At 32.8% G+C, this 27,860-nt stretch overlaps 1 protein-coding gene across 9 annotated transcripts; it reads left to right on the plus strand.

Annotated features, from left to right (window-relative positions):
• LOC130451391 (nuclear protein MDM1) lies at positions 1–27,860 on the plus strand. Of its 9 annotated transcripts, none has more exons than XR_008910716.1 (13): positions 14–222; positions 5,889–6,045; positions 6,948–7,066; positions 15,136–15,285; positions 17,076–17,283; positions 17,373–17,611; positions 17,665–17,935; positions 19,845–20,018; positions 20,293–20,430; positions 21,204–21,362; positions 21,855–22,070; positions 22,195–22,429; positions 22,509–27,860. XR_008910716.1 is itself a non-coding variant. In XM_056790372.1 (12 exons), exons 1-12 carry the CDS (start codon positions 166–168, stop codon positions 22,320–22,322), a joined length of 1,938 nt encoding a protein of 645 aa, XP_056646350.1. In that variant the 5' UTR covers positions 1–165; the 3' UTR covers positions 22,323–27,860. The 9 variants fall into 9 exon arrangements, 7 of the variants coding, with proteins under 7 accessions (XP_056646350.1, XP_056646348.1, XP_056646349.1 ...); XR_008910717.1 differs by having other exon boundaries at positions 22,525–27,860; XM_056790372.1 differs by having other exon boundaries at positions 1–222; positions 17,154–17,283; positions 22,195–27,860.

Here is a 27,860-nt window from a genome sequence, read left to right on the forward strand (position 1 = left end):
GAATTCGCCAAGGTGGGGCTCGACATGTCACACGATTGTTCGACTTGATTACGATTACAGTGATCCCGTGTCGTTCCCCCAAAAAGCTGGGGCCCTGCGCGTATCCTGGTGTATGGCTTCCTGGCCCCATTTCATTACAATCTCAGTGTGTAAACGCTAGAACTCATGATTGGCTCGTTCTGGAACTTGTGCCGTGCTTGCCCCTCGATGCCTGTCGATAAGGTAATTTTTATTCGCATTAACGCCTATTGACTCAATTACGCTTTAGGGGAAGATTAACTCATTTATTGACAGGTATACTCTCAACGCAAAACTGGTATCTGTTAAAATTCAACGTATTAAAAACTATTTCTATTTTGAAAAATGTTTGACACATTTTATTATACAGATTTTTCAGTTTCGTACAATAATCTAAATAGATTTTTATAATGAATTAAGGTTACCTATATTAAAACTTCGTTTTACTGTGAAAAATGCAGGATTATATTGTTGATATCCACATTATAATTTGCTATTGGAAAACAAAAACAGGATTATGAACCGCAGTTTTTTGCAATGATTGGAATTTTATTTTGAAATAATTATGTAATATAAAAACATATTATTGCTTAAAACTTCCCTCAATTGCTTAACAAACTTTCTACAAGAACCTGCGCTACCGATAAGTACGAAAGAATGTTAACCATCGCTTGAAAAACAGGAAGGCATGTATTTATTACAGCAAGGATACCACTAATACAGTTACTATTTTACGTTATTTAAAGGAAATTTATAAGGATAAGATCCGTTTTTTGTCGATAATATTATAATATGTATATGTACATGGTTCTATTTATTGAAGATTGTTTGCACATTTTGACGTAATTTGTTAGTATAATGAATAGTTTGATGATGCTAAAAATATAGTAATAAAATATTTTTCCGATGCATCTCAAACTTCAACCCAAATAATGTTTGTGTTTGTGATGATTTTCAATAAATCCTATTATTCGATATTTTCGTTTTCACTGATCCCGAATTAATTGGTTTCGGCTCAATTTGATCAGGATTCTTAATTAACGATCGTCTAGAACCATGAATAAAATCAACTTTTAATTACCATGATATACTTCCTTTTCTTTTGTTTCGAAGATTTCTAATTTTGGAGATTCTTTGTGTTGCCGGTACGCTTAACCACAGTGGGTAAATTAGAAAAAAGCCTAACATAAAAATTTATAATCAATATAGTTATATTATTCAGTAATAACGCAACTATACACGGTGAAATTTTTTAATTATATTTTATTCAAGTATATAACCACATCCCATCAACGCAACATTCAGGTTGACGGGTCTAAATAAATTCATATAAAAAATATTGAAAAAAATCATAATTACGAGGAACAATATATAAAGACACCTTCAACACCAAAGAGACTGCTCTCTCTTCTGTCTTTCTAGATGCAGCGCAACCATTTTTACAAGATCGAAATATTGTAAAGATGAATATTGCATGTCGCGTGTCTCTTGTCATTGCATCATGGCTGCCACTAATAAAAATAATACCTAAAATTTGATTCATTATTTTGTGGTCGGTTTAACAATGATGATAACAAACCAAGTAAGTAAGTAACGAAGTGAAAAATTGGTCAGTGGATCACTGGCAATAATTATATCTACTGCTGCTTTGGGTTTGGAGCCTGATGGATAGATTTGTTGTTAAGTCAAAAGTAACTAGATTTCTCCCTAGAAAATTGCAGCTTGCACGTAATAAAAATGGCACCGAACCGATGATGTTGCAAGTGCGATATTTTGCATGAAACAAATAGTAGCTTAATAATACTGTAAATGCTAAATTACAACACAACACGTTGAACTACGCTTGAGCGCCTACGTCAAGATTAAACTTAAGACATGTATTAGCTAGTTTGACGTAATTCCGCGCTGATCTTATGCAATCAAATACTTCTACAGAAGCAATACTAATTACAATAAGGGATTCTAGGATAAACTGCTTAATGCACCTTGGTATATCTAAAACAGGGTCATATTATTAGTTTATTTTCGAAAAAGGCTTCAATTTACCCACTTTGTGTAGTCGGACAGCCACAATTTTGTTGGTCAAGGTTACCACTTTGTTTAATATAAGTTATCCTAAAAAATTAGCAATTAGGTTACTAATTTTGTATGGCGGTAAGGATCAAAACGCACCAACATATTTGGAACCTTCCATTTGAAACAATAATGCCCTTACTATCTCGCAATAAAGATTTTTTGAGGTCTACGGGGTTTAAATTGTTTTCAAATATGTACTTATCGATCGATAGAAAGGGACGAAAATTTATACGTACGTTTATAAATAGCTCAACGATATGTGGCTATTCATTGGACCCTTCAGTAAATATGGGTCAATGCTAAATTATTAATAAAGATTGTTATAGGGATACATGGGCCCTAAGATTTTCCAATTATCTAGACAATTTTAAATACAAAGTCACGTAAACACAAACGTTCAAAAATTAATAATAATAATACATCGATAAGCTGGAACAGTGGTCACGAAAGATAGACATCGTCACGACCTCAACCAACCGCATGCTGACAAAGAAGCTTCAAATAGATGGCATACTAGCGGCAATCTCTTTCCAGACATCGAAGGCTTCATGATGGCTATCCAGGATCAAGTTATTAACACGAATAACTACAAGAAAAATATTATTAAGGATCCGAACACTCAATATGACAAATGCAGAAAGTACCAATAAACATCAGAGACCATATAACATCTGCTTGTAGTCTGTTAACTAATCGTCGCCCCAAAATTACAGGGTTCTAAGTAACCTTATTGTAGATTCGAGAAAAAGCAGTTTTAAAATACAGCAACCCATAAAACTGTAGATATAAGTCAAAATTATATTATACTCTAATTAGTTTTAGTATTGGAATATTTCATAATAAACTAAAGTAAAAGTTTTCTATAACTATTCTCGTTGCTTGAAATAATTAATATTTTGTTGAAAACATACAACTTTTGAGATTTTTGTATAGTGTGTTTATATTTTAAAAACGTTTCATACACCAACAACACAAAAAACACTTTACTTACCAAAAAACAAAAGTATTTATTACTTATCAATGTAAAAAAAACTATAAACTAAAAAAATAGCTTACGTACAAGTACATTTAGTGTAAATAAGAAAAATTTGGAAACCCTTGTAAAATATTTTCAAAATAAATTTGACTCCTTATTTTATACATATTTTATACATAAACAGGGTTCCTATAAGACAATTAATTGAGTAACAACTGAATACTATAAAATTGTTATTTTTTCTTTTTCTACATTTGCTGTAGCAGTTGAACAAATAATGGTGTCTCCTCGGGTCTCTGTGTAATTTCTGTCTTTTTACGAAAGGTATGTCGAACGTGGTCTAATCTTGTTGGACGAAAGAAGTTTTATATTTTACTATGGCATGATCTTTCTTAAATTGGAGCATGCAAACTTTAGAATATGGTACTAAGCTATAATTACAGAGGCATGTACCTGCTTGGAAGTCAGAGAAGTCCACTGGTTGCATCTGCATAACACGATAAGAACAACGTATATTTACTTTCAGTAAACAAAGTACTAGTGAAAGAGAAGACTGAGAAAACTGCGTAACTGATAAAACTGTTTCCATTCTATGGTACACACTATCACTCCAAACCACTAACTTTGTTATTTCAAGATGATCAGTGAAGACTTTATTTAGAATTTTATAAAATGAACTTGCAATGTCATTTCCTTGTAAAGTCTTCGGCCTTATTGCGCAATATACTTTTTTCCCTATTTATAAATGGGCCTTCATATTATAAACGTTCAGTTTACTTTTATAAAAGAAGTTTATAATATCAGCTTTTGGACTCGTGAGGACGTTCTGTAGATCAAAACACAAAACAGCTGTTTCTCCTTCTCTATCGTTTTTTCGTTCATTCCTTATGCTCTCTTTTTCTGTACCTTCTATTTCTTTAATTTTAATTTAATTTTCTGATTTCTTCCTAACATCAACATACGAAACGTTTTGACATAACCTTAAAGCTGAACTACCTAAGAGAATATTATATAGTTGTTTTTTATAACATAAACCAAAACAATTTCGTTAAAACTCTATCTTAAGAATTTGAGAGTTGTTTGTTTAACATACAACTCTATTAACCCAATCGTAATGTTTGAAAACATACAACTTTATAATTTTGGGGCGACGTAATAACCAAGTGTGCAACATCATCCACCAGAAACTGGCCAACCAGTTCGGTCTTCTCAATACGTATTACAAGTACCAGTCGCAGAAGGTGCTCGAAAATGACAATTTTAGTCTCTACTACGATAGACAGGTCAAATAACAGACCTGACATCGTGGTGGTTGATAAAAAAATCAGTTTAGTTCTTCTTGTCGATGTAGTTATACCTAAAACTCATAACGTCCTCGACAAACACTAGGAGAAACTGGTCAAATACGCGGATCTCGCAATTGAGAGAAATGTAGAAATAGTCCCAGTTATTATGTAAGTAACCGGCGTCGTGCCTAAAACCCTGCACGATAGCATCGTCAAACTGGGATTACCAAAAACACCTTCGCCGACATCCAGAAGGCTGTAATACTGAATACTTGCCACACAGTGCGCAAGTTCATTATGTGAATTGAGCCAAATCCTTTTGATACTTTGTATCCGGGATAGGTAAATAATACCGGCTCTAAGCTAAGTAGTGCATAAATATTTCGCATAATAATAATAATCCAACGTTTAGGCAGTGCATTGACTTTCCTTGAGCGGTACCACAATGAAGGTGAAGATTTTTTAGACCAAATTGTTATTGGTGACGAAACATGGGTGGCCACACACACACACACCAGAATCGAAACAACAAACCATGGAATGGCGACATTCATCATCACCCAAAAAAGTGAAGTTTAAGCAAACAATTTCTGCCCGGAAAAGGAGTATTGCTAGTGGAGTTTCGGCCTCGTAATGAGACAATCAATGCAGCGTCTTATTGTGAGACATTGAACAAACTACGTCGTGCAATCCAGAACAAAAGACGTGTCAAGTTGAGTAAGGGTATCGTTTTGCTGCATGTGGCTAATCAGACCAAAGATCTCATCAAATATTTTCAACGGGAAACTCTAGACCTGACGCCTAGTGACTACCATTTGTTCCTGCACTTGAAGAAACACCTAGGCGGTCAGCATCTTCAAGACGATAACGAAGTCAAAACAGTTGTGATACAGTAGTTAACAAGTCAGGCGGCAGAATTTTATGAGGAGGGTATTAAAAAACTGGTGCCACGTTATAACAAGTGCCTCAATATTCACGGAAATTATGTAGAAAAGTAGATTAAGGTTTCAGGCTTTCATGTAAAAATAAAACTATTGCGATATCTTTGCACTTCTTTTTTTAATTCCAAAACGGTACTTACTTAAAAAATATGCCTCGTAATAATGGAGAAGAGATGTTGTTTAATCTGTTTTAACACTATCTGTATAATATTGGCTTAATCCTTGAGATCGACTTTTCTGTCCTTAGTACACATAATTCCATAGGTTTTTATAGAAATAAAATTCTAGGAACAATAGGAGTGAAGCTGCAGATTTATCTCCTGCTTTTCAATAAACCTTTTCCGGCTCACCGAGTGACTGTGGCTGCTAGGCTTGGATAAATTTAAATTACGCCAGATTGAAAATTTCTACCACTTTGTATTCATAGCATATCGTTAAAGCTTCCGTTTACGAATAGCTGCCAATATCACACTATGTATTATTAAATTTAGATTTAAGAGATTTAAACTTAAATTTAAATTGAATTGTTGGTCAGAAAATATTGAAAAACTTTTTAAGAATATCAAAATATCATATTTCTGTTTCTCACAGCTTCACTCCGAATATAGGAGCACCTATCGATGGCACGAATATACGGGGCCAAGACAAGAAGTTGTTAGGAGACCTCCCCAAACGAATGTTACAGAAAAAAGCAACGATATTAGTGCAGTAAGAAACAATGAAGAAGATTCTTATTCTACTGAAGCAGGTAAGTATTTATGTCATCGTTTAAAATAAAAAATAAGGCAACTGAACGAACCACGTCCAAATAAAATATTTCCGTTTCCGAGCTACTTTTTTCTCCTTAAATTTACTGACTAAAACAAATTGTTTCATAATGCCATTAATACCTCGTGAAAAAGATTTTCCATTAAATGAAATGTTATTCTTGTTTTCGACTGAATTAATAATATATTTTTAGTAATTGTACAGATCGATATGATAGTGTAAGGTTTCTTAATAAATTACTATCTATTACTTGACTTGGAGCTACTATACATTTCTCACTCTCTCTCTCTTGAAGCTAGTTACACACAATTACTATATTTAATCTATCATCGCCATAACCAACAGACAACCAACTGAACATTTTATAGGTATCGCGAACTGAGTTAGTGTGAATTGTACGTGAGGTGAACTTTTTATTTTGTTGTTTTTTCAAATTTGTAGGTTGTGCAGAATTATTTTTCTGATTGAATTTAAGCTTATTAATTTCTTTTTGAAATATTAGAAAATATCGTTATTGAGATGGATTGTAATGATTATTAATCAAATATGTCGTCATTTACACAACTGGGTGATTCTGTATCAAACTCAGTTGGATATTGCATATCAGGTAATTTGAACAGAAATTAATTTTACCATTATACATTTTACAAAGAATGACTTATGGATAAGAAATTGTTAGAAGATTCATCAAACACAGCTTAGTGAACGTGTAATTTTTTTTAAATCTATTGTAAGGCCTACAATCACTTTTTTTATCCACAATCCTTGTGTAAAGATTTGCGACTCTATTCGTAAAGGGGGGATCATTTTGAAAAGTTTCCTTAATAAAAATGTCTTAATGTGTATTGCTGCTACCTTGTAAGATTAAAATATATTTCGCAGGGCATAAGCCGGAACCTGCAATGCCTAGAAGAAAAAAGTATCCCGATTTAGCATATCGGCATCATGAGTTCATAGTAAGTGATGGAACTAATGATTTTGATAGTGCAGATAGGGCTAGGGTAAGTCTATAATTTATTAGTATTGTATTTAGTTTTAATATTATTGATGCACGCACTGCAGATTTAGTATTGTTTGGAACGCGACTGCTAAAAGTATTATACAGGGAGTTCACGCCGCTAGTACACATACATAAAAAAATAGACGAAAGTTGACTTGTCAACAGTAAATTTTAATTTTAAACATAAATTCAAATGATAATTTCAAAACAAAGGGGGAAATCCCTATTTGGATGCACATATTTTGAAATATTTTTATCCATTTATATAAAACATGCAAAAAGAATATATTCGTTTATAAACTTGATACCTTTGGTCAATCATTCCTCCGTTTTATTTCTTCATTTTAGTCTTGTTAAATACAATTTTTATACTGTTTCTGACTATATAAAAAAAAGCATATTTTCTACAAGTATCTTTAAATATTATACACAACTCAAATTTCATTATGTATTAATGCCTCGGCTCTTCTGGTTGAAAACCTAGAAGCGACATTTCGCAGTTGACCGATTGATAAGTTGAAAGTTTCTACGTACGACATTCATAATTTCAACTCGAATATTCATAATAATTATATCTAAACAGCAAAATTTTATAGCAATTTCCTGCAATATAGATGTACTTATCCATTTTATGGTTATTTATAGATGCCTAATAAAAGCTTATTAGTTGCTAACTCAAAAAATATAAAATTAAAGTTTGTGCAAATTTATTTATTTATTGTAAATCTCAAAATATTTTTCTTATATTGAATTTCAACACGACCTCATTGTTTTACGTTTCCTTAATTTCCATACAACTTTCAAAGTCTGGTATGTATGTATGCATGTATGGATTTGGGGTCTCGTATACACTGCGACCCAAAGGACCTATTGTGTCCCACTTTCTTGATGCAATACTAGAGGATTCAGTGTTTACAGCTAATCGATCAATCCCACTCCTAGAGGTTTCGTCCTCTGTGTAACAAAACCTTCACGCCGCATTATCTTCTAGGTCTAGCAACTACAGGTGTCCATTGATGCAACAGTGCCCAGATAGAACTCCCGTTAGTATTCTTAAGGTTGATACATTCAGCAGATCTACTCTGGTTATAGTTTACCAGAAGAATCTTTGCCCTTCTCGGCCCTTGTAGGTTGTCCTTATATACCTTCTTTCCAGGTGCTTTTTCCATTGTTCTGTAGCTGATACCCCAAAAGGGTTCAGGTTGCATTAAGGGGCTTGTCTGTCCCCGCTTTAGCGAACTTATCCAATCCCAAACGAGTTTAGATTTTATGATATTGGAGCTTAGAGCTCTAATGGCTGCTTGACTATCGGATAGAATGATGATCTCCTGTTTGCGATAGCTCCTCTCTTGATTGAACTGAAATTTCTGCTTGAAAAATACTTGGTACACAGCCTAGAATTTCGGAGTGTTTGGTTCTGGACCCGTACACTCCTATTCTAGTTCCATCTACTGTGTTTTCGATGTGACGTCCTGAGGATTGTCCCAGGGTTGGTCATTATTTAGGAACAGGTTTTCTTTCTACATTCTAAGTGGTGTTTTCTCTGTCACGCTTTCAAGAACTATTTGGAGAGGTGTGAGATTTAGAATCAGTTCTAGCGCAGCTGTTGGGCAAGATTTCATGGACCCGGCTGCACTAGCAAGCTGGTTTTTTTTGTTTTTGCTTAGTTTTTGAGAGGTAACATTTATTTGTGACCTAGTAATGCATTTTTATAGGGTAGAGTATTACGTTGAAACAGCTTGGTACACAACACACCTCCTTCCTTTTATTGTCTATCGTTCACTTATATTATCTTTCAACACTTTCTTTCATCTGTTTTGTTGTTCTTACCGGTCTGTGCTATTTTCTTTTCATACCATGTGTGGAAAACATATTTCAATAATTATATAAGGTTTGTTTGTAAATAACCCAACTTTCTGATAATTCGATTAATATTAGGTTCACAGAAAAAATGTTTGCGATTTCAATGCCTTTTTCTATCGGCCAATCGGCATTAATTTTTGACTTTACTGCCGATCTACGTAATTTAGATCAGCAACAATAAAGTGTGGTGATGCACCATCCCGTTAGAACCAAATATCATTGATATTAATACCAACTACATTTCCTATAGCAGGAATTCTTTGATTTCGACACAAATCTAAATTCTTTGATACGTTATAATTGCTCGCTACAACTAATGGTCCAATAACAATGGTGCCTATAATACCTGCCCAAAATTAACATTCAAATACTTTTGTATTTATGTTCATGTATTCATCATCATCAGATAATTCCTGCACTTTATAAAGATGAAATTTATTCTTTTTGATGACCCTATACATTTCCTATCATTTGTTTCGGCCTTTGGACTAGTAGGTCAATTTTCATTTGTACCGTCTTCTTCAAAAATTTCAACAATCCTGCGAATTGAAAACTTACCAATAAATGAGTGAGCTATCTCCATCATAAGCTCTTATATATACAGGGTGTTTCTATATACGACCAACAACGCTGTACCACAGAGAGATCTCAATAAATTTGCTATAAATCAAGAACAAAGTATGGATTTTTTTCATCCCAAATGTGACCATTTCTATAGCTGAAAATTCCTTCCCTAGTAAATCTAACCTCGTCGGTATACAACACATATTTTGGAAAATTGTGTCGAATACACAAAGTGTCACGTCAAAAATATGACACGTGCCTACTAGATTATAATTTAGAAATATTGAGAAATATTTAATTACTTGCAGACTTTTTTAGAGGCAAATTTCTACAACATTACAACACCGTTCATCTTAGCTCTATAAAAGATTATTAGTTTTTTAACTAAAAATAATCAGGCAATTTGAAACAAAATTAAAAAAAGAATTTGCTCTAGTGGCGTAAAAAATAGGGGGTTAGAAGTGATAACTAATCCTGACAGCGCGACACTAGTTAAATTTTTCCAAAGTTTGTTTATGTCAAGATATTATTTAAAAGGTGTTCTTGATTTACGGCAAATTTTTGATTTTGATTTAATATTTTGAACACCCTATATCCCATCAACTAGGTCCCGTAAAGGTTCGTATTCCTATATGAATCATTTATTGAGATCTCTCTGTGGTAGAACGATGTCGGTCTAATATAGAAACACCCTGTTAATAGGTTTTGTTAATTTGCTGAATCACGTAACATCTGATAGTGAAAATATGTGTATTTAGTGTTAACCTATAAGAATTATTTCTAGCTTTAAACATATATGTTCGGTGTACTAGCCTTGTGAATTTGAAGTAAATAACTGGTAGTCACGTATATTCATGTCACTGAAAGAAAATCATTCGATTAGATTTTTATCTGCTGAAATCAGTCGGCTGAAGGCGTTCCAACCTAGGTATCATATTGAAGCACTAATTTCAAAAAAATCTCAAACGGTTCAATAAAATTTGTCGTCTGATATCAGCAAATATATACCGAGGTCGAATAACATCAACGTTTTTTAAACGGAACATGATTCTGATAATTCGCTGATGCCATTCTTCTTCGGCAAAGATCGGATAACGGCAAATACATTATTCAACTGAGAAGCTCATCATATGTTTAATCATGTTTCAGTTATCCGATTTTTCATCATGTATTAAATGGTTAGTCTAAATATACTTATGACGTACGACATTTAAAAAAAAAAGGTGCGTTCACAAGCTCTTGTTTTGGAGTAGTTATTTTGATAATAATTATCCCGCGTATAGAAAATTCTTTGCAAACAGTAAGAGGATCAGAGAAGTTAGCTCCCATAAATTCATACAAATTCTAAAATAAGACATAAAAATATTACTACTAGGTTATTAATTATAAATCACCCATCATTTATCATCGTTACCCTCACAAATTTTATACGAAGTTATTATTCAATAAGCAATGTTTTCAAATGCGGTGGAAACTCGATTAACCGGACTAATTGTTGTCGTTACGGATTCGGATAATCGAATGTATGAAGAAAATCGGGTTTTGTGAAATAAAATAAGTTTAATAATAGTAATATTTATTAATAAATAATGATATTATTATTCAAAAATAATAATAAGTTTAAAATATTTGGTAATTGGCATTGCTGATATATTACGAATTCGTTTCAGCTGTAGTAATCTCGCAGTATCGGTTTCTGTTTGTTTTTCTAACCATTTGAGAGCTGTTTTCATAGCCTAAAGTGCTTCATCATGAGATGATTCTACATCATTTTCCACGTCTTGATTTTCTTGATCGACACTGTCAAAAGTGACCAACTCTTTGATATCTTATATTTCATAACTTGACTCAATATTACTCAATTATTTAATTGGTCGCAGTTGATAGTCCGGATAATCGCGAATCCGTATAACAGAGGGCCGGATAATCGAGTTTATACTGTATATAAAAATTTGCCCATTGTAAGATTTCAGTTAAGGAAAAATGAAGTTGCTAATTGTAAATTGATTTCATCCTTCTTTGATTCTCAAGTCTGTCTAAGGGATAAAATACGCAATTTTGTACTTTTAATATATGAACATACTGGATAATCCGTCATAAATGCATGATATCGAACATTCCTGACATATCTAGGAAGACTAATTGATCATCACTGCAATTACAAGACGGCTCAAGGTAGCCCGATGTATTTTGGACGCGGTGAGATCGATTGAAAAAGCTTTTAATCAAATTGGGGATGTAGGTATTCAATCTACAATTAATTTAATGTACGTATTAATACCTTTAGAATATTATTCTACTTTCGTACATTTTCTTTATCTTTTTACATTTTTACCATCCTTACCATTAAATAATTCAAAACTCAATTAAGTCATCAAATTTATTATTCAAAACGTATCTTTCAGTGTAAAAGACAAAGTGATAGGAACAATTATTCACTTTCGTAGCAACTAGTTTATTCAGTTTTTTTTTTTGTAAAAGTGATATCATTTTTAGAAAATTTCAGTGAAAAGTTGGGCCTCCATATATTATTAAAAATCCGCTATTATCGAACTACTAAGACCTTGCGGTTTAATATTTGATATTTCCTGTAATACCTACACAAGCTTCCTGGGAAATATTTGACGGATTATGTTCGATCAAGAAGAACGAAAATGTGAAGGAAATACCAAAAATATTTGGTTATTTTCTTGAGAAAGCTTTGATGACATTTTTCTTTTTTATGGTTAAAAGCAGTTTGATATATCAGCTTATTTTCGCTTGCTAAAAATCTATTTGAATTCCCTACATATTTTTGTGCGGAATTTAACAGTTTTGCCGAGAAAAATAATAGCAGCCCGATAGATTTCACAGCCAATAGAAGCTTATTTTTAAATTTGCAATTTTAAAAGCTTTCATTTTCTTTTAGAAAAATAAATTATTGTATTGCTAATACATATAAACAAAAAAATTTAGTTAATATGATAAATAAAATCTTCGAAATTGACATTTTATCTATCAAAAAATTATTGAATTTTAGAGTGGTTTAAAGAATTGTACAATCAGTTAATATTTACAGTAGAAGTAAGATTTTAATTTAAACCGTATCGTCTTAAAATAATTCTATTCTGAATGCATCAAATTCGGTTTTTAATGTTTAATGGATTTAAATTTTGTTAGTAATATACGAACTCACGTTATGATTCATTAGTTATGCAATTAATTTATTTAGTGATAATATTTTCTCATCGAAGCAGTTGACATCTGTTAATGTTATTAACAAAATATGTGACGAATTCATTTAAATATTTACTCCGTCTTAAACATACAGTATCATAGTTAAAATGTAATATTGTTCAAGCCATCTAAGATTTCGATATATGAGGTGTTCAAGTTAATAACTGACAATTTTCTATAGGCCATTTTTTTATCATATTCTTTACCGTTTAGATTTTAACATGCTATAGACTCTTTGGAGTGCAAGAAATCATACGGTTACGATTTCCAACCACTAATTTTATAGTTTTTTCTGTTTTCAGAATAATTTAATTTTCATTTTGTTTGCGTCAACCTTAAAAGAAAATTAGTTATAAGGAACATATCAAATATTATAGGAGGAGCAACCATTGACATTGTTCATAATGAACAAACCAACACTCACAATAATTATAGTGGTGAACTGTTTACCTGTAGTGGTAGTCGTAATAAGCAGGGATCTGCATGAATAAACATTTACCTTTTTTGCAGAATATGAATAATGACAATTTTTTTAAAAAATAGTATGGTTGAATTTAAACTAATTTAAGCTCATTTCCTCTCTTAATTTATGAATTGTTCGCAAAAATGCACCTCATCGCCCATTTGTATTTCAGGTACCGAAAATCTTAATTAGGTCCACTTTTTAAGAATGCGTACGGGTGAATCCAATTAACTACACGCTAAAAGAAAAAAAGATCCTTACTCGCCATATTTTTTAATAAATTCGTTCACTTCTACCTGCGGAAACGCAGTCATTTTAATTAGATAATAATACAAAATCGTCGATATTACTAAGAACGGTCCAATTAAATTTTCAATATAAAAAATTCTCAGAGATCGTTACGCAGGATCGGAACTGTTAACAAAACGCCTTGTTGAATTCAGAATTACTGGATAGTGGAAGTTAGTGATCCATTACTAACATAACGATATACAACATAAATCTCCCATCAATATTTATAGTAACGGTAGGAACCATAGTTTCGTAAAACAATATAATGGAAATCTGCCTGAAAGAGTCCACGTCCTTATGGACGTCCTTATGGCTATTTAATGTATATATGATTAATTTTAATATCAAGTGACAATATCATCATCAAACCTTTCAATCCCATGTCGATTATGGCTATCGCTTTTGGCGCTTCAAATCCTTTTTTTTGAGGTGGATTACTCCTCGTTTTCTAATTTTTATTTTCTTTATGGTTTATCGTTTGTCTTGGCTGCTTTTGTTTTGTTATTTTTCCATTCCTTTTGTTTCTCCAAGTTTTTCTCGACCTGCCCCTTCTCCTTGACCATTGCGTTATTCTTTTGATCATTTCAATCGGTTTTCTTATCATTATGTGCCCGTCCCAGTTGAGCCTTTGTTCTTTTATGTATCTCAATATATTTTTCTTCTCTATTTCTTCGTTTTTCTTTGCTCTTCTTCTTCCTGTGTTATGTTTGGATCTGTTATAGTTCTTATTATCTTTCTTTCGGTTCTTTCAAATTCTTCTTCTTCTCTTTTGTTTATTATTGTTGTTTCCATCGCATATCTGATTACTGGGTTGTATATACATAATAACATCGAATTGTCGAAACAACCTCCCAAAAAATTATTCGTGACGTTACATCTCAAACGATTATAATTGAATAAAAGCGTAACATTTACACCATATCCAGAATTATCCATAATACGATAAGTTTTCTATCTTTTTCAAAGACTGAGACAAATATATGTCATACACTTTCCGCCTCCGATCCGATTGTGTCACTCGAGCTTCCGTTTTTCGGTAAATCTCGCCGCAACAATCGACAATATCTCGAAGGATTTGCACGAAAACATAACAGTAGACGTAGATTTTGGGTATATTCTGCTTGGAAGGTCTACTGGACACTCTCATCTCATCTGCTGGACGACGAGACAAGTAAAATCGGGAGCAAGATCAGAAATGTATAATAGAAGTCGGTTCGGAAATATGTATGATATATATTTTTAAGGCTGTGACATATATATATATATATATATATATATATATATATATATATATATATATATATATGTTACAGCCTTAAAACGATCAAATAAAAGTCGAAAAGATAGTAGAATTTAATACAGATAAAAATTCGAAAAACAACCCACCGTTGTTGTTTCTAGATGTAATTAATAAGTTGATCCATCCTGTCCAGGGTGTACCCAAGCTAAGTAGTAGTTGTTTCTTTCAAGGTTTTTGACTTTCATGTTAATTTAATTTATTTTTCGACATGCTAGGATAGTAGAATTTAGTCGAAACGTTGTGTATCGTACTAATGTAACAAATTCTTATTTGCCACTACTTGCGTAAAATATCTAAAAACCAGTAGATTTGCATGCGTGTCATCAAAGATGGACACATCAAATTAGGGCATGTTTATTTTTTTTAATTCCAGTCGGAAGAGCGAAATGGGTTAGAATGGAAATCCTCGAGACGTAGCAAGTCGGAAGGGCCTGCACGGAATGCCGTTCACGTGGACGGGACTGCTGAACGAGAACGGGAACGTCGAAGGGAATCTGATCCTGATATGGAAAACACGAACACGGTAAACATTGACACTAACACAAGGATACATCTCATACAGGCGACTATTTTTGACAGATGATGAAAATTTAATTGCCAAAGTATAGAATAATCCAATAACGTAATCATTAAAACTGAAATTTAGAATCTTCACCATACGCACGTTTTCTAACCAAGAAAAATATTACACATTATCAAACCATTTCAGTAGCCGAAAATATATCGTAGATCAATAGACAAGTTGGGATTTTAGCTAATATTCCAGGATAATAGGCAGTTGGCTGATGGCGCGCCACGCATGCCTGTTCTTCCGGAGTATTAGCTAAATGCCGGACGATAAATTATTCGTCGAAAAATAACCAAGCGTTTGTCTATTCTCCTGGGACTTTAGCTGAAATTCGGATAACAGACTATTGGGTTTACAGAATAAGATAAAAGAAAACAGGAAAAAAGAAGTCTTATTCATTAATTTTTTTATGTCAATCAATCATTTATTGCAACACGTGGAGGCTTGGTGACATTGCGATTTACACAGTAAATAACAGAATCTGTTTGTTTTTTTCTTTTTATGATTACGTGACATTCATTTTCGATTTGCATTGGTTCATAGCTATTCACATAATTATAGTAAGTATTGTAAGTTTTCGGTCCAGCTTCTCTGTCTGGAGGACCAGCGAGTAAAATTTGCTTTACTTTTTCTAACAGTTCTTTATCCCATATACCGCGATTACCTTTCTGATTATTAAACAATTTGGCCTTTTTCAATAGATTTATTATTATCCGAATTTTAGCTAAAGTCCCAGGAGATTAGACAAACCCTTGATCATTTTTCGACGAATAATCTATTGTCCGCCATTTAGCTAATACTCCGGAAGAATAGGCATCGGCCAATTGCCTATTATCCTGGGATATTAGCTAAAATCCCAACTTGTCTATTGACCTACAACATATATAAAAGCATAATTCGACGACCTTGACCTTCTAGTTTGGATTGTCCTACCAAAATCGAGAACTACGTGTTCTATTTTTCTTTTATCAATTTGATCTAAGTGTACATTTTTTACTATTTTTAGATTTAGTATTTAACTGATCTATTTGAGATTGTTTTAATAATAAAATTATGCTATGAGTAATAATAAATAAAAATTCAATTTTGTTTCTAATCGTAATTTAATTCCTGTTCAGAATAATTGGCAAATTCAAAAATAGTCGTTTGAAATTGTAACTTCATGGAGTTCATTTTTCAGCAGTGTTCCAAGGATTTTTTCGTGCCATCTGTGAAAAACAAGTGTGTACGCTGATGGATATTTTTAGTATAATTTTATTTATTTTATCGATATGGTATAGCCTTAAATATAGTGTTTTATGTTGTTACGGTGCAAAGAGCGTTTTAATGAGAAACCTCTGCACGGTTTGGTTCATTAGTTTTATTATTTTCTAAATTGTAAATCTACAAAATAAGTATTATTAGTGGTATATAATTTTTGAAAGAATATTTCGAATGAAGAAACGTGACAACCTTTTGATGAAATGAAAAAGACGCGTTCCCAACACACCTCATTTTCACAATTCCTTCACTAGTTTTGTGTATTGGATGGCAAAAAACACTAAATAATATGTTACTAAAAGCAGTTGCCGACCTTACAGTGTGTTTAAAATGTTAGTGTTTTGGTCAGTCCAACGCCAATTTGAATGCAGGTAGAGACATTTTATAGTAGTATTTCATTCATACATATATTATTTATAAGATTGCGTTCAAATTGAAGGTTGCGTTCCTTAAAATATACAGGTAATAAATCTGGTATGTTTTAGGGAAAAGACGGGAGTCTTTTAAGAAAAGCTATTTCAAAATTAAGTACTGAATATAGACTGCAATTTGCTTGGCCTCAGGGACACACTTCTCGACGAGAAGCGGCCGGCTTCACTCCTCGCAAGAGCCACTCCATGGGAGCTTTGAAGGCACGAGCTCAAACGAACGCCATGGTCCACAAGAATCGCATCCACTTGGAAAACAAAGACGGTAATCATTTAACATCAATAATTCTAGCTGTAGCGATATTTTGTTATAAAAATTTTTCATTTTCAATGATGATATGTTTAATACTATAGCAAGCGAACTAGAACCATTGGTGGACGAAGGAAATAATCGAGATAAGTGCCGAGAAAGTTTCCATTCCGAGTATAAGAAGAATTATAGACCGTTTTCTCAATACGAATACACCGAAAGAGGATTCTCATCAAAAAGAGTTGATCCAATAGAAGAAGTTCAAAAACATCTCGAAAGCGACAAAAACTCATCCTGGTATCGAGAAGTAGTTGAACTTCGCAAAAAGGCAGGAGAATATAAGGTAAATATACGTTTAATATAATTAAATAATATATAGACTGTTTTTTCTTATAGCACCGTGAATGGGGTAGTGATTTAGCCCCCGAACGACTCACCGACATATACAATAAACAGATAGAACTGTGGGATCAAGTTTCTAGAAGAAGTTCGTTATCAGCTTTATCGTTAGCCTCAATGACTCATAAAAATTACACGAAAGAAGAAAAAGATGATGACAATAATAGGAAGAGCTCTCCCACTAAGGCTTATAGAAACGCTGAAAATTCTGTTAGAATGATCAGAGATATTATACGACACCACCTTGAAAGAACCACTGGAGGATCAGGTACTCAATGTCACCTTTTAATATCACAATAATATTAATATTACAAAGTCATATTCAACTGTTTAACGCCCTATTATCGATCTGAACTTTAAGTGAAAAATCACTCTTTTATAGTTGTCACTTTGACGTTTCAATAAAATAGGACATTCGGAATATTTGTAATATCAATATCTTCTATTGTATTAAATAAAAATCCTGGCCCCATATTTTGCCATGAAGTTATTTGTTAATAAATTCAAAACGACACTTCTAGTAGCATTTCGTTAATGTTTTGCACAACTGGATATCATCATCACTGTTCATTTCAAATATTTTTCAACGATCTATAAAATATAATACTAGTAAATTTATGACTTCTGTCGCTACAATAAACAAATAGTCATTGTCAAGTAAATGATTTCATAGGCAATGGGATAATAATCAAAAATTGTTATACATCTATAAAGAATGTTGTTGCCGATTGTGATTTCTGAAAAAATAATACGTGTTCATATTGTACTACGGAACGGTTTTGAATTATATTATATAATAGAAGGATGGTTTTTGAAAAAAAATATATTTATTTTCCAACGCAATCTCTATTCAGCTCCATACTGTTTTTAGAATAAAAATCATCGAGCTCCTCAAAATAGTCGACATAATCTCTTCATTGATGAAAAAATCTTTGACCATTTTTTCAGAAAATTATCCGAGGGTGCTAAATCTGGCGAATATGGTGCATGAGATGGCGATACAAACTTTAATTCATTAAGTTTGGCCATTGCAATAACGGATATGTGAGCAGGTGTATTGTCTTGATGAAACAAAACTCTCTTCTAAGCAAATGCGACCGTTTTTATTTAGTTTTTTCGTGCAAACGTTGCAATAAGTTCGTATAATACTCTCCATTGATAGTTTTAGCTTTTTCAAGATAGTCAATGAAAGTTATCCTACGCGCATCCCAAAAAACCGACGCCATGCTGATGGAACAGTCTTCACCTTCTTTGAAATCGGATCTCCCTTTTGAGTCCATTGTTTTTATTATTCTTTTGTTTTTGGCGTGAAGTGATGGACCCACGTTTCATCCATGGTTATGGAACGGCGCAAAAATTCGGCTTTATTTCTGTGAAATATTACCAAACACTAGATGGAAACATCGACGCTGTATTTGTTCCATTGTGAGCACATTCGACACCCATCTTGCACACAGCTTTCTCGTGTCCAAATCTTCAGTTAATATGCGATGTACCTCTCTTTTTGGAATGTTTACTATGTCTGCTAGCTCGCGCACTTTCAGTCTACGATCATCCAGTGCCGCTTCTTCAACATTTATGGGGAATTGTCATCTAAATTGATCGACCACTGCGATGCTGGTCTTCGCAGTTCGTACAGCCTCGTTTAAACTCTGCTAGGTACCCAATATTTTACTGTTGATAACCAAGGAGCCTTTTCACCCAGAGTATAATCTAGTTCAGCTCTTGTATTGGTTCAACTAAGGCCTTCCTTCCCGTGTTTACAAATTCACTGTAAAATGTTCACTATTGATGGCTGCCAAACAAATACTAAATAACGTGGCGTCTTCAAACTTAAAACATACGCTGTATAGATTGGGTACCTTCTAATACAGTGGTTTTTTTCAAGCATCTAACGCCATCTCTAGATTAGATCAAGTAGTTCTAGGATCATCCTCGTATATACCTACTATTTAGTAATTATATTCACAGATTTGCTCGCTCGTAGTGAGTACTTCCGTTTTTACCAAAGACCTTGATTGAAATAATAAACCCCAATCCAAAATAATTATAATTTAGATCTGTGGAGAATACAACACATCTATTCAAAAAATATTGTTAGTTTTTCCCCCTTTACTACAATCAGTGTATGTATAATTTTTCAATAATATGAGATTTAATTAGAGTTATTTTTATAGAAATGGACGGACTAATATTATCGCCGACTAGAGAAAAATTAGAACCCACAATACCGAGAAAGGACGATGATTCTAGAGGATCGCAAAAGAATAGCCCAAAGAAGAGTTCTCCAATGAAGTCTTCATCGTTAAAGAGGACTAATCAAAAAGCTAAACAAGGTGGGCCAAAGAAACGTAAGTAACCCTTAGTAGGTTACTTAATATTATTATACTAAACAAGCAGTGTTCAAAATCATTGATTGATTCCACCAACCACTCATTCTCGATTATTAATTAATTTATTGTCTATAGTTTTCACTAGTATTTTAGCCCGGGATCTTAGAACTAAGAAAAAAATTTATTACTTTGCCATTCATACTTGTATTTGTTATTTTTACCGAGTCCGACAAACGTCTGACTATCACTGCTTGTTTCACGCAGTACATTTTTCTCCATTCTACTTTTCTAGTTCGGTCGCAGTCAGTAGGGCCAACAACCGAATCCAGTGTAGAAAAAAGATCGCCTAAGCGCCAATCTAGATCAACTACAGCAAAAGAAGGCCGAAAATCTTCAAGTGAAACTCCATCTAATAAAAGACCAAGACCTTGTAAGCTTTAAAATATGTAATGGGTAGTTTTTCGTAGATAACCATATTTTTTTATTAGGATAAATTAATCTAACTTCCTAACACTTGAAATTCGAAAGTTATGATTTTATTCCCTGTATTGAGAAATGGTTATTTACAAAAGCTTACTTGCAGCCAGTTCTGATCTGACACAGACTCAATGATTCATCGAATTGCTTTATAGAAACGTAGAAATTGCAACCGAAGCATTTGTATACAAATATAAGTTGAGTTCAATATAAACTTGTATCGAATTAGAATTGGCAAAAACTGTCCGGTGTGTGCCAAGACTCGTGAGCTTGCTTTTGGCTATTGACACATTTGGTATTCTTTGCTTTCCACGTTATTTCCTGTTTCCCTGCCTTTGTTTTAGTAGTTAATCGCGGAGGTGTGTGCTTTTAAATCAAACAACCTTTTCCAACAATCATTCCACATTCTAAGTATCTACAATGTCAATTAATAATGAAGTAAAGTTTCGAATTTTTCATCTAATTCAGAATAATCTTTTTGATGTAAATAACTATAATCAACTGTTAAAAATATGATTAAGTTGAAATATTTTCATGAAACTAAACCTCATTGTTTTTAAAATGTTTTTATTTTTTATTATTATATTGATTGTTTTAAAACAATTGTGTGTACTGCGGAAAAGTTTGTTTAGTTCAGAATCGAATGCTTTTTCCAGTAGTTATCAGTGAATGAGTGGGACAAATCCGTGCGAATTTGTATTTGTAAAAAATGTTACGGTGTTTTAGCATCCCTCAACACTGTTTCATCCCGATCTAAATCCACTTCGGTAGTAACAAAACACGAAGATGATAGATTGGCCAAACCATTGCAAAACCAAAAAACTATAGATTCATCTAAGCAAATTCAAAAAGTATCGACTAAAGATAGAAAAGGAGTTGATGAAGGTAAGAATTCGTGTTATGGCACGATACTTGGCACACGCAATGAGAATTTATTTCAATCTCAATCACTCCTCAATACTTTTAGTGGCAGGAAATTAAATTATCAAATCGATTATTTCGAAACACAATATACCTATTTTCCGCTACAATTTTTAATGTTCGATGTGATTTATTTTACCGTACGCGTATCGTCTGGAAGGTATATTTTTTAAATTAACACTGTATTTAGATTGTTTACAGCCATATCAAGCATGCAATTAATTCATTTTTCAATATAAACACGGCTAGCTTTTTAAAAATATAGATTTTAAGGCCTAGATTACTAATTGCAAGGGATATTCGAAAATTTGTATATCTACTACACTACTATAGAATAATACATGATGAAATAATTTTCGTTACATTTTTCTAATAACCCTTTCGTTTATAATTCAAGCTAATTCATTTAAATTCGATGTTAAAATATTGAAACAAATTTAAAATAATCTTATATAGCCGATGAAACTAAAACTGATGCTGTGGAAAATAAAGATACCTCCACCAATGAAGAGTACGACAGTTTAACATACGAACCTGTAATCAAATCGCCTCCGGAGCCTACAAGAGTCAAGTCACCTGAACAGATTATAATGCGTTCCCCTGATCCAGTAAATTGGACAGTGCCTTTGGATACCGGAAAAACTTTTACAGTAACACAAAACGTTCGAGAAGGTAAAATAATTACTTGAAATATGATTATGTTCAGTCGAATTTAAATTGCTTAGGTATATTTAGGTATATTTCGATTTTGTGGATGGAAGTGAATGAAAACGAAATGTATTTTGTTTTTGTTTAGGAGACTTAGGAAGTAGACCCCACAGTGAAGTGAAAGTCTGGACTCCACCAGACATACCTCCACCCGTGGCCCAATCAGCTCCACCAACACTTATCGAACAGTCTAAAGAGCAGGCAGGCTTGTCTTAATATGACCTGAGTTCTGCTTTTAAAATTTGATTTGATTACATTGCTTTAGGTATTGATTTTTCAGCGGAAGCAAGAACTCAGGCGCAGGCAAGACCATTCCATCACAGGTATATTTGTTAATCTATATTATAACCGATTTTATAGAAACTTGAATTACGTTTAATTAACGCAATTACTTTTTCTTAGTTTTTCCCCATTGTAGTTCAGGAAAACCTACGCCGATGACCGGAAGATATGGAATTACTTCTTATTTCAGATTATCAGAATCATCAATACATGAAGACTTGATACTCCAACAGGGTAGTAGGGCAGAATTTTCGATACCTATCAATCTATTAACGTTTTTCATTTTTAAATAAAATCGTGCTACATCTTTATAAAAGACCAAATTTTTGTATGAAAATGTAACATGGTATTTATATTAGTCGAGGCGCGGCGGTTTCTCTTTGTTTGTCAGTGTTATTACGAACTTACAAGTTATAGGATGACCAATTTTCATGTTACAAAAATATTCCACTTTTGTATACTGTTAAAATGTAGGTCTTCCTTACGGATTTTAAATGATTTCCAGTTGGATCTAGTTCACAAAATAGGTGTTAGGAAATATATATTTTGAAACATGATATCAAGTTCCTATTTATTTTGCAAAGGGTTCATATAAATGTGTATGCATCAAAAATTACATTACAGATATTTCATTGAACATACTACAGAGAATTTTTTACATGCTATACAAAGAAAAAATTTTTATTCAGTTTTTTTTTTAAAAGTTGCGTAGCCAGGATTTTGGAATGGGGGGGGGGGGCGGGTTTACCAGAGAATTTGGGGATCTTCCTACTCTCAGAGTCGGTAAAAAAGGAATAATGGTTTTAAATTAATACCAAAAGACTGTTTCACTATAAGTGTTTATTTTCATTACATAATAACAGGTACATTTTTGCAAGTTAAAATCATTTGTTTTCTCTCCATTCTATGTGGTTTTAAAGAAAACTCATCCAGTACATCAGTTGGTGTGGTAATACCGAAATTTCGTCTAATGCAGCATCCTCACTGCAATCGATATCTGTGGCATACTTGGCAACAAGTTGTTTCACTTCTTTCTCGTCCTCTTCAGATAATGTCAATTTATCTTTTGTTGGCAATCGGTATTGAAAAGATTTCAAAATACCTTCGTGTTCAATGAATGGTATGAAACTTCGGGGTTTTTGGTTTCCACATTGCACCTAAAAGTTTGTAGACCCGCTAGACGTGGGATACGCAATTCAGCCTTAGCCTGTACTTGCTCATATATTTTTTTGAACTCGTCTTCTCTCAGTGTCAATAGTCTGTCTTCAGCTGCAGGAGCGTATCCCATTGCATTTACCAACTCCAAATGTTCTAAATGCAAAAATTGGCTCAAGGGTGCAAGGATACTAAATATTGAAATGATACAGTGAACTCTGAGCTTTGAATTGAGCATAGCAGTAGATTAGCATTAGAGGCAGCTTCACGATCAAGCCATTGGTTCCGTTTTTTCGCTAACGGATTAACAAACAAACAAAATCTATGACAAATACAATGCAGTAAACGGAAACGGTTAGGAGAAGTCAGTGAACTATAAGGAAGAAGTGTTTTAAACTACTGACACTGTCGCTCTTAACTTAAGGCGTCGTTAAAGGTTGTGTGGTTGGCCAAACTGTATAGAAGAGTTGATCACGGATCACGTGACTACGGGCAATAACACTATTTTGTATTCTACGTCCTGTAACCGATATTATTGACTTATTTATTTACTTTCTTACTCGATTTTGGGGCCTCTTTTACCAGCTCAAGGGGGGCGTTGTAATCCGGAGAACCCCCGTGACTACGCCAATGGTTTTTTAAAATGTGAATAAACAAAGATCTATCACCGCATCGCGTCGTGGTGCGACCGCGTGTGTCTTTGCCTTAATAACGCAATTAAGTTTCATTAAATGGTAAGTAAATTCATTCTAAAAAAACAAAAATCAAGAAGAAATCAGCAATTTTATTTAAAATTGTTTATTTAATGATTATTTGAATCCTTTGCAAAATATATTTTTCTACTGTATTAATATAAAAAGCTTTTGACCGTCACATTTACAAGGCGTTAAGGCTGTTTTATCTTAGTAACGTTGAAGAAATCAGAATATTAATTAATACAAAATGTGTACAAGCTTCTAAATGGAATCCATTCAAGGATTGAAATAAAAATAAATTATTACGAACCTTTTGGTTAATAATCCGTGGATGAAATTTTTTTTGGGTGCGTAAGAGAACCAACCTAGCGCCTAGAGTATATTAAAAATGTTTGCTGTCTTTATTTAGCCAATTAAAGCTCAGCTTAACCTTTGTAATAATATAGTAGTTCAGTATATTTAGGGATATGAGTGTAATGTAAGAATACATTATAATCAAATTAATATCTTCTATATCTCGTTTTTACCATAATAGTCCTAGTAGGTTTTCAGATTAAACATGAAATTAAATAAATAGTATTAATCTATACTGTAACCGCAATTCTATATATTTGTGTAAGCCTCAATAAATCACTACTTAATCCTCAAAAAATTCACAATCTACTAGGGGAATTGGTGAAATTTTTTGAAGTTCGTTTTGCTAAGAGCTACTTTGTGTAAATTTAGCTAGTTTTATAACTAATGATGTTATTGGGAAATTTTCTTTTCTAAATATACTGGTCTACAAATGCTTAACATTTGTTCCTTGCGTCCAACAGTCAAAAACCGAATCCGTCAATAAAATCGCAGGAATCTTTGGTTCTTCTTTTTCTTAGTCAGATCTATGCGAGTACCTTAAAAAACATTCCAACACTAGTTCACATTAAATCTAACAAAATGAGGCTGATTATTACTTTAAAATACAACATTACTGATCGTGAGATATTGAAAAGCCTGTGATTAAATTCGCGTCCATTAAAATTTAAAACCTGTCTAATTGAAAACTAAAAAATTTTTATAAAATATACGATAATAATTATTTTCTCAGAATATGGTACCAACTTCCGTCTATTAATTTTGTTAACAATATTTTAAAGAAGCTGATTAATTGCAAACTTTTGATATAAATTCTATTAATCTGACAACGGTTTTTTCCATATTTCAACAATTTTTCATTAAATAGTTCGGTCCATCTTTTATATTATTATTATTATTATTATAATAAAAAAATATATGATCCATCCTACTTCAACTGTCCTCATGCTATTTTAAGTGCTACAATTAAAGAAAGGCGTTAACTGGGAAAGGTTAGAAGAATACACTGAGAAAAGTTTCCTTCGCATACTTCACGCATGCCTTCTAGGCCCCTAGTATAGAAGTGATTCCCTTTCACCCTTCCCTTTTTTTACTTTCTTTTTCCAGTCCTGAATTCCTCCCTCTCTCTCTCTCTCTCTCTCTCTCTCTCTCTCTCTCTTAGGTCCTCCACCACCTCTGCATACCATCTTTTCCTTGGTCCTCATTTTTTTCTTATTCCTTCTTGTTCTATGTCTATCATTTTTTTTGTTGCTCTAAAATCTGATATTCTCTATATGTGACCCAGCCCCTCTATTATTTTGCTTCTCCAAATAGATTCCTTATTTCATTATTTGTTCTCCTCAGCCATAAACCTCCCTCCTTTTCACCTACTAGTATTTTTCTTTCCCATATATCTAACTTCTCTGGTTGGTTAAGAATCCACGTTTCACCTCCGTTGGTCTTATTGTATTGTTTAGATTTAGCTTCGCCTTTTTGGAGATTATTTTGGATCTTATTATCGTATTCAGCGCTCCCAACTATTTACTTTTCCTCGTCATGCTCGCTTCCAAATTTCCTCCCTCGTCACCGTCGTCCATGATAATCACCCCAAGATATACATAACTTTGAACTTGTTCTAAGCCCTTTCTTCGTTCAGTTGTATTGACAAAACTTCTATACATACACTGCGATAAAATGTGCATTTAATAAATTTTTTCTGGACAATATTTAATTAGGAAAATATTAATTTTTGTGTGGCGATTAACTTTCTCTCGCAGTGTATTTTCTTGTACTTCAGTCAAATGATGAAGTTGCTGTTTCTATGTGTGTGTGTGTGTGTGTGTGTGAAGTTATTATGGGTTCCCAAGCTACTCTCAAGTTTTCAATCTAATCATCCACTAATCGAAATTGATATCCGTCGATTTATATGATTGTGGTAAATTATTAATTATTGAAAATAATTTCGAATACACAAAGTTTTATCAAACTATGGTTCCTAGCTTTTAGGTTAGAAGTAGAGATGGGAATACCGCTTGTGTAGAATTCACGTGAACTTTTCAGATTTGATGATGACATCTGTGATTTTGTGGTGTACACCGGCACATCATTTCTACATTCGTTGAAATTTATAGTCGAGGTTTATTGCTGCAAAATTTTATACCAAAATGATTACTCACGACATGCAATTTAAAAATGAAAAATACCATTGTTCCTTTGCTTATACTTAAAACTACTGCGACGAAATAGCTATACCAAAATATCGACCCATCTCTAATAGATGTATATTATTTAATACAAGGTCATATAAATAATTATACGCACGTAAAAGTATTAAAATTTTTAGAAATCTCATTTGTTTTTAATAAAACTTAACTTTAATTAAGTAAAACACACCTCATATTCCGTAAATTATCTTATAATAAAAGTGATTATAAAAGTACGAGAGATGTTTACAAGTGTTTAAATACAGGGTGTTTCTATATTCGACCGACAACGTTCTACCACAGAGAGATCTCAATAAATGATTCTTTCTGATATAGGGATACAAACCTTTACGGGACCTTATTTGCTGAGATATAGGGTGCTCAAAATTTTAAGTCAAAATCAAAAATTTGCCATAAATAAAGAACACCTTTAAAGTAATATTTTGACATGAGCAAAGTTTGGAAAAAATTAACCAGTGGCCTTTCAGTCAGGGTTAGTTGCCACTTTTATCCTCCTATTTTCAACACAACTCGCAAATTTTTAATTTTGATTTAAAATTTTGAACACCCTATGTCTCAACAACTAGGTCCTGTAAAGGTTTGTATTTCCTATATCAAAATGAATTATTTAATGAGATCTCTCTATGGTAGAGCGTTGTCGGTCGAATATAGAAACATCCTGTATATCAGTGTAATTTATCACTTGAAAATGTAAAATAAGAATGACACAATTGTTAATTTGCTCGTCTAAATATTTCACTTTAATACAAATCAATTTCAAGTACCTATACCTAGTTAGTTATTATTAGGTATTGGTGTTTGAATGTTTTTGAAGGTTATTTCCAGCTCTGTCCTTAGCCAACGCCACACCTAACGTCCCATTTTTACAAAAAAATTGTGATCTCTTAACCAGTACATTCACGTTTCTGCTAACAAAAAATTTAAACATTGTGGTCTATATTCATATTATATTTTTTGTAGATGCGTTTGCTTGCAAATTTTAATTCTTTTAGTGTACATCGAACGCACTTGTGTATTATTTTACTAAATCGGAAGTAAAGAGTTATATAAAGATTCTGTTAAAA

This window comes from Diorhabda sublineata, chromosome X (genome assembly GCF_026230105.1).
Source record: "Diorhabda sublineata isolate icDioSubl1.1 chromosome X, icDioSubl1.1, whole genome shotgun sequence".
Taxonomy (NCBI): domain Eukaryota; kingdom Metazoa; phylum Arthropoda; class Insecta; order Coleoptera; family Chrysomelidae; genus Diorhabda; species Diorhabda sublineata.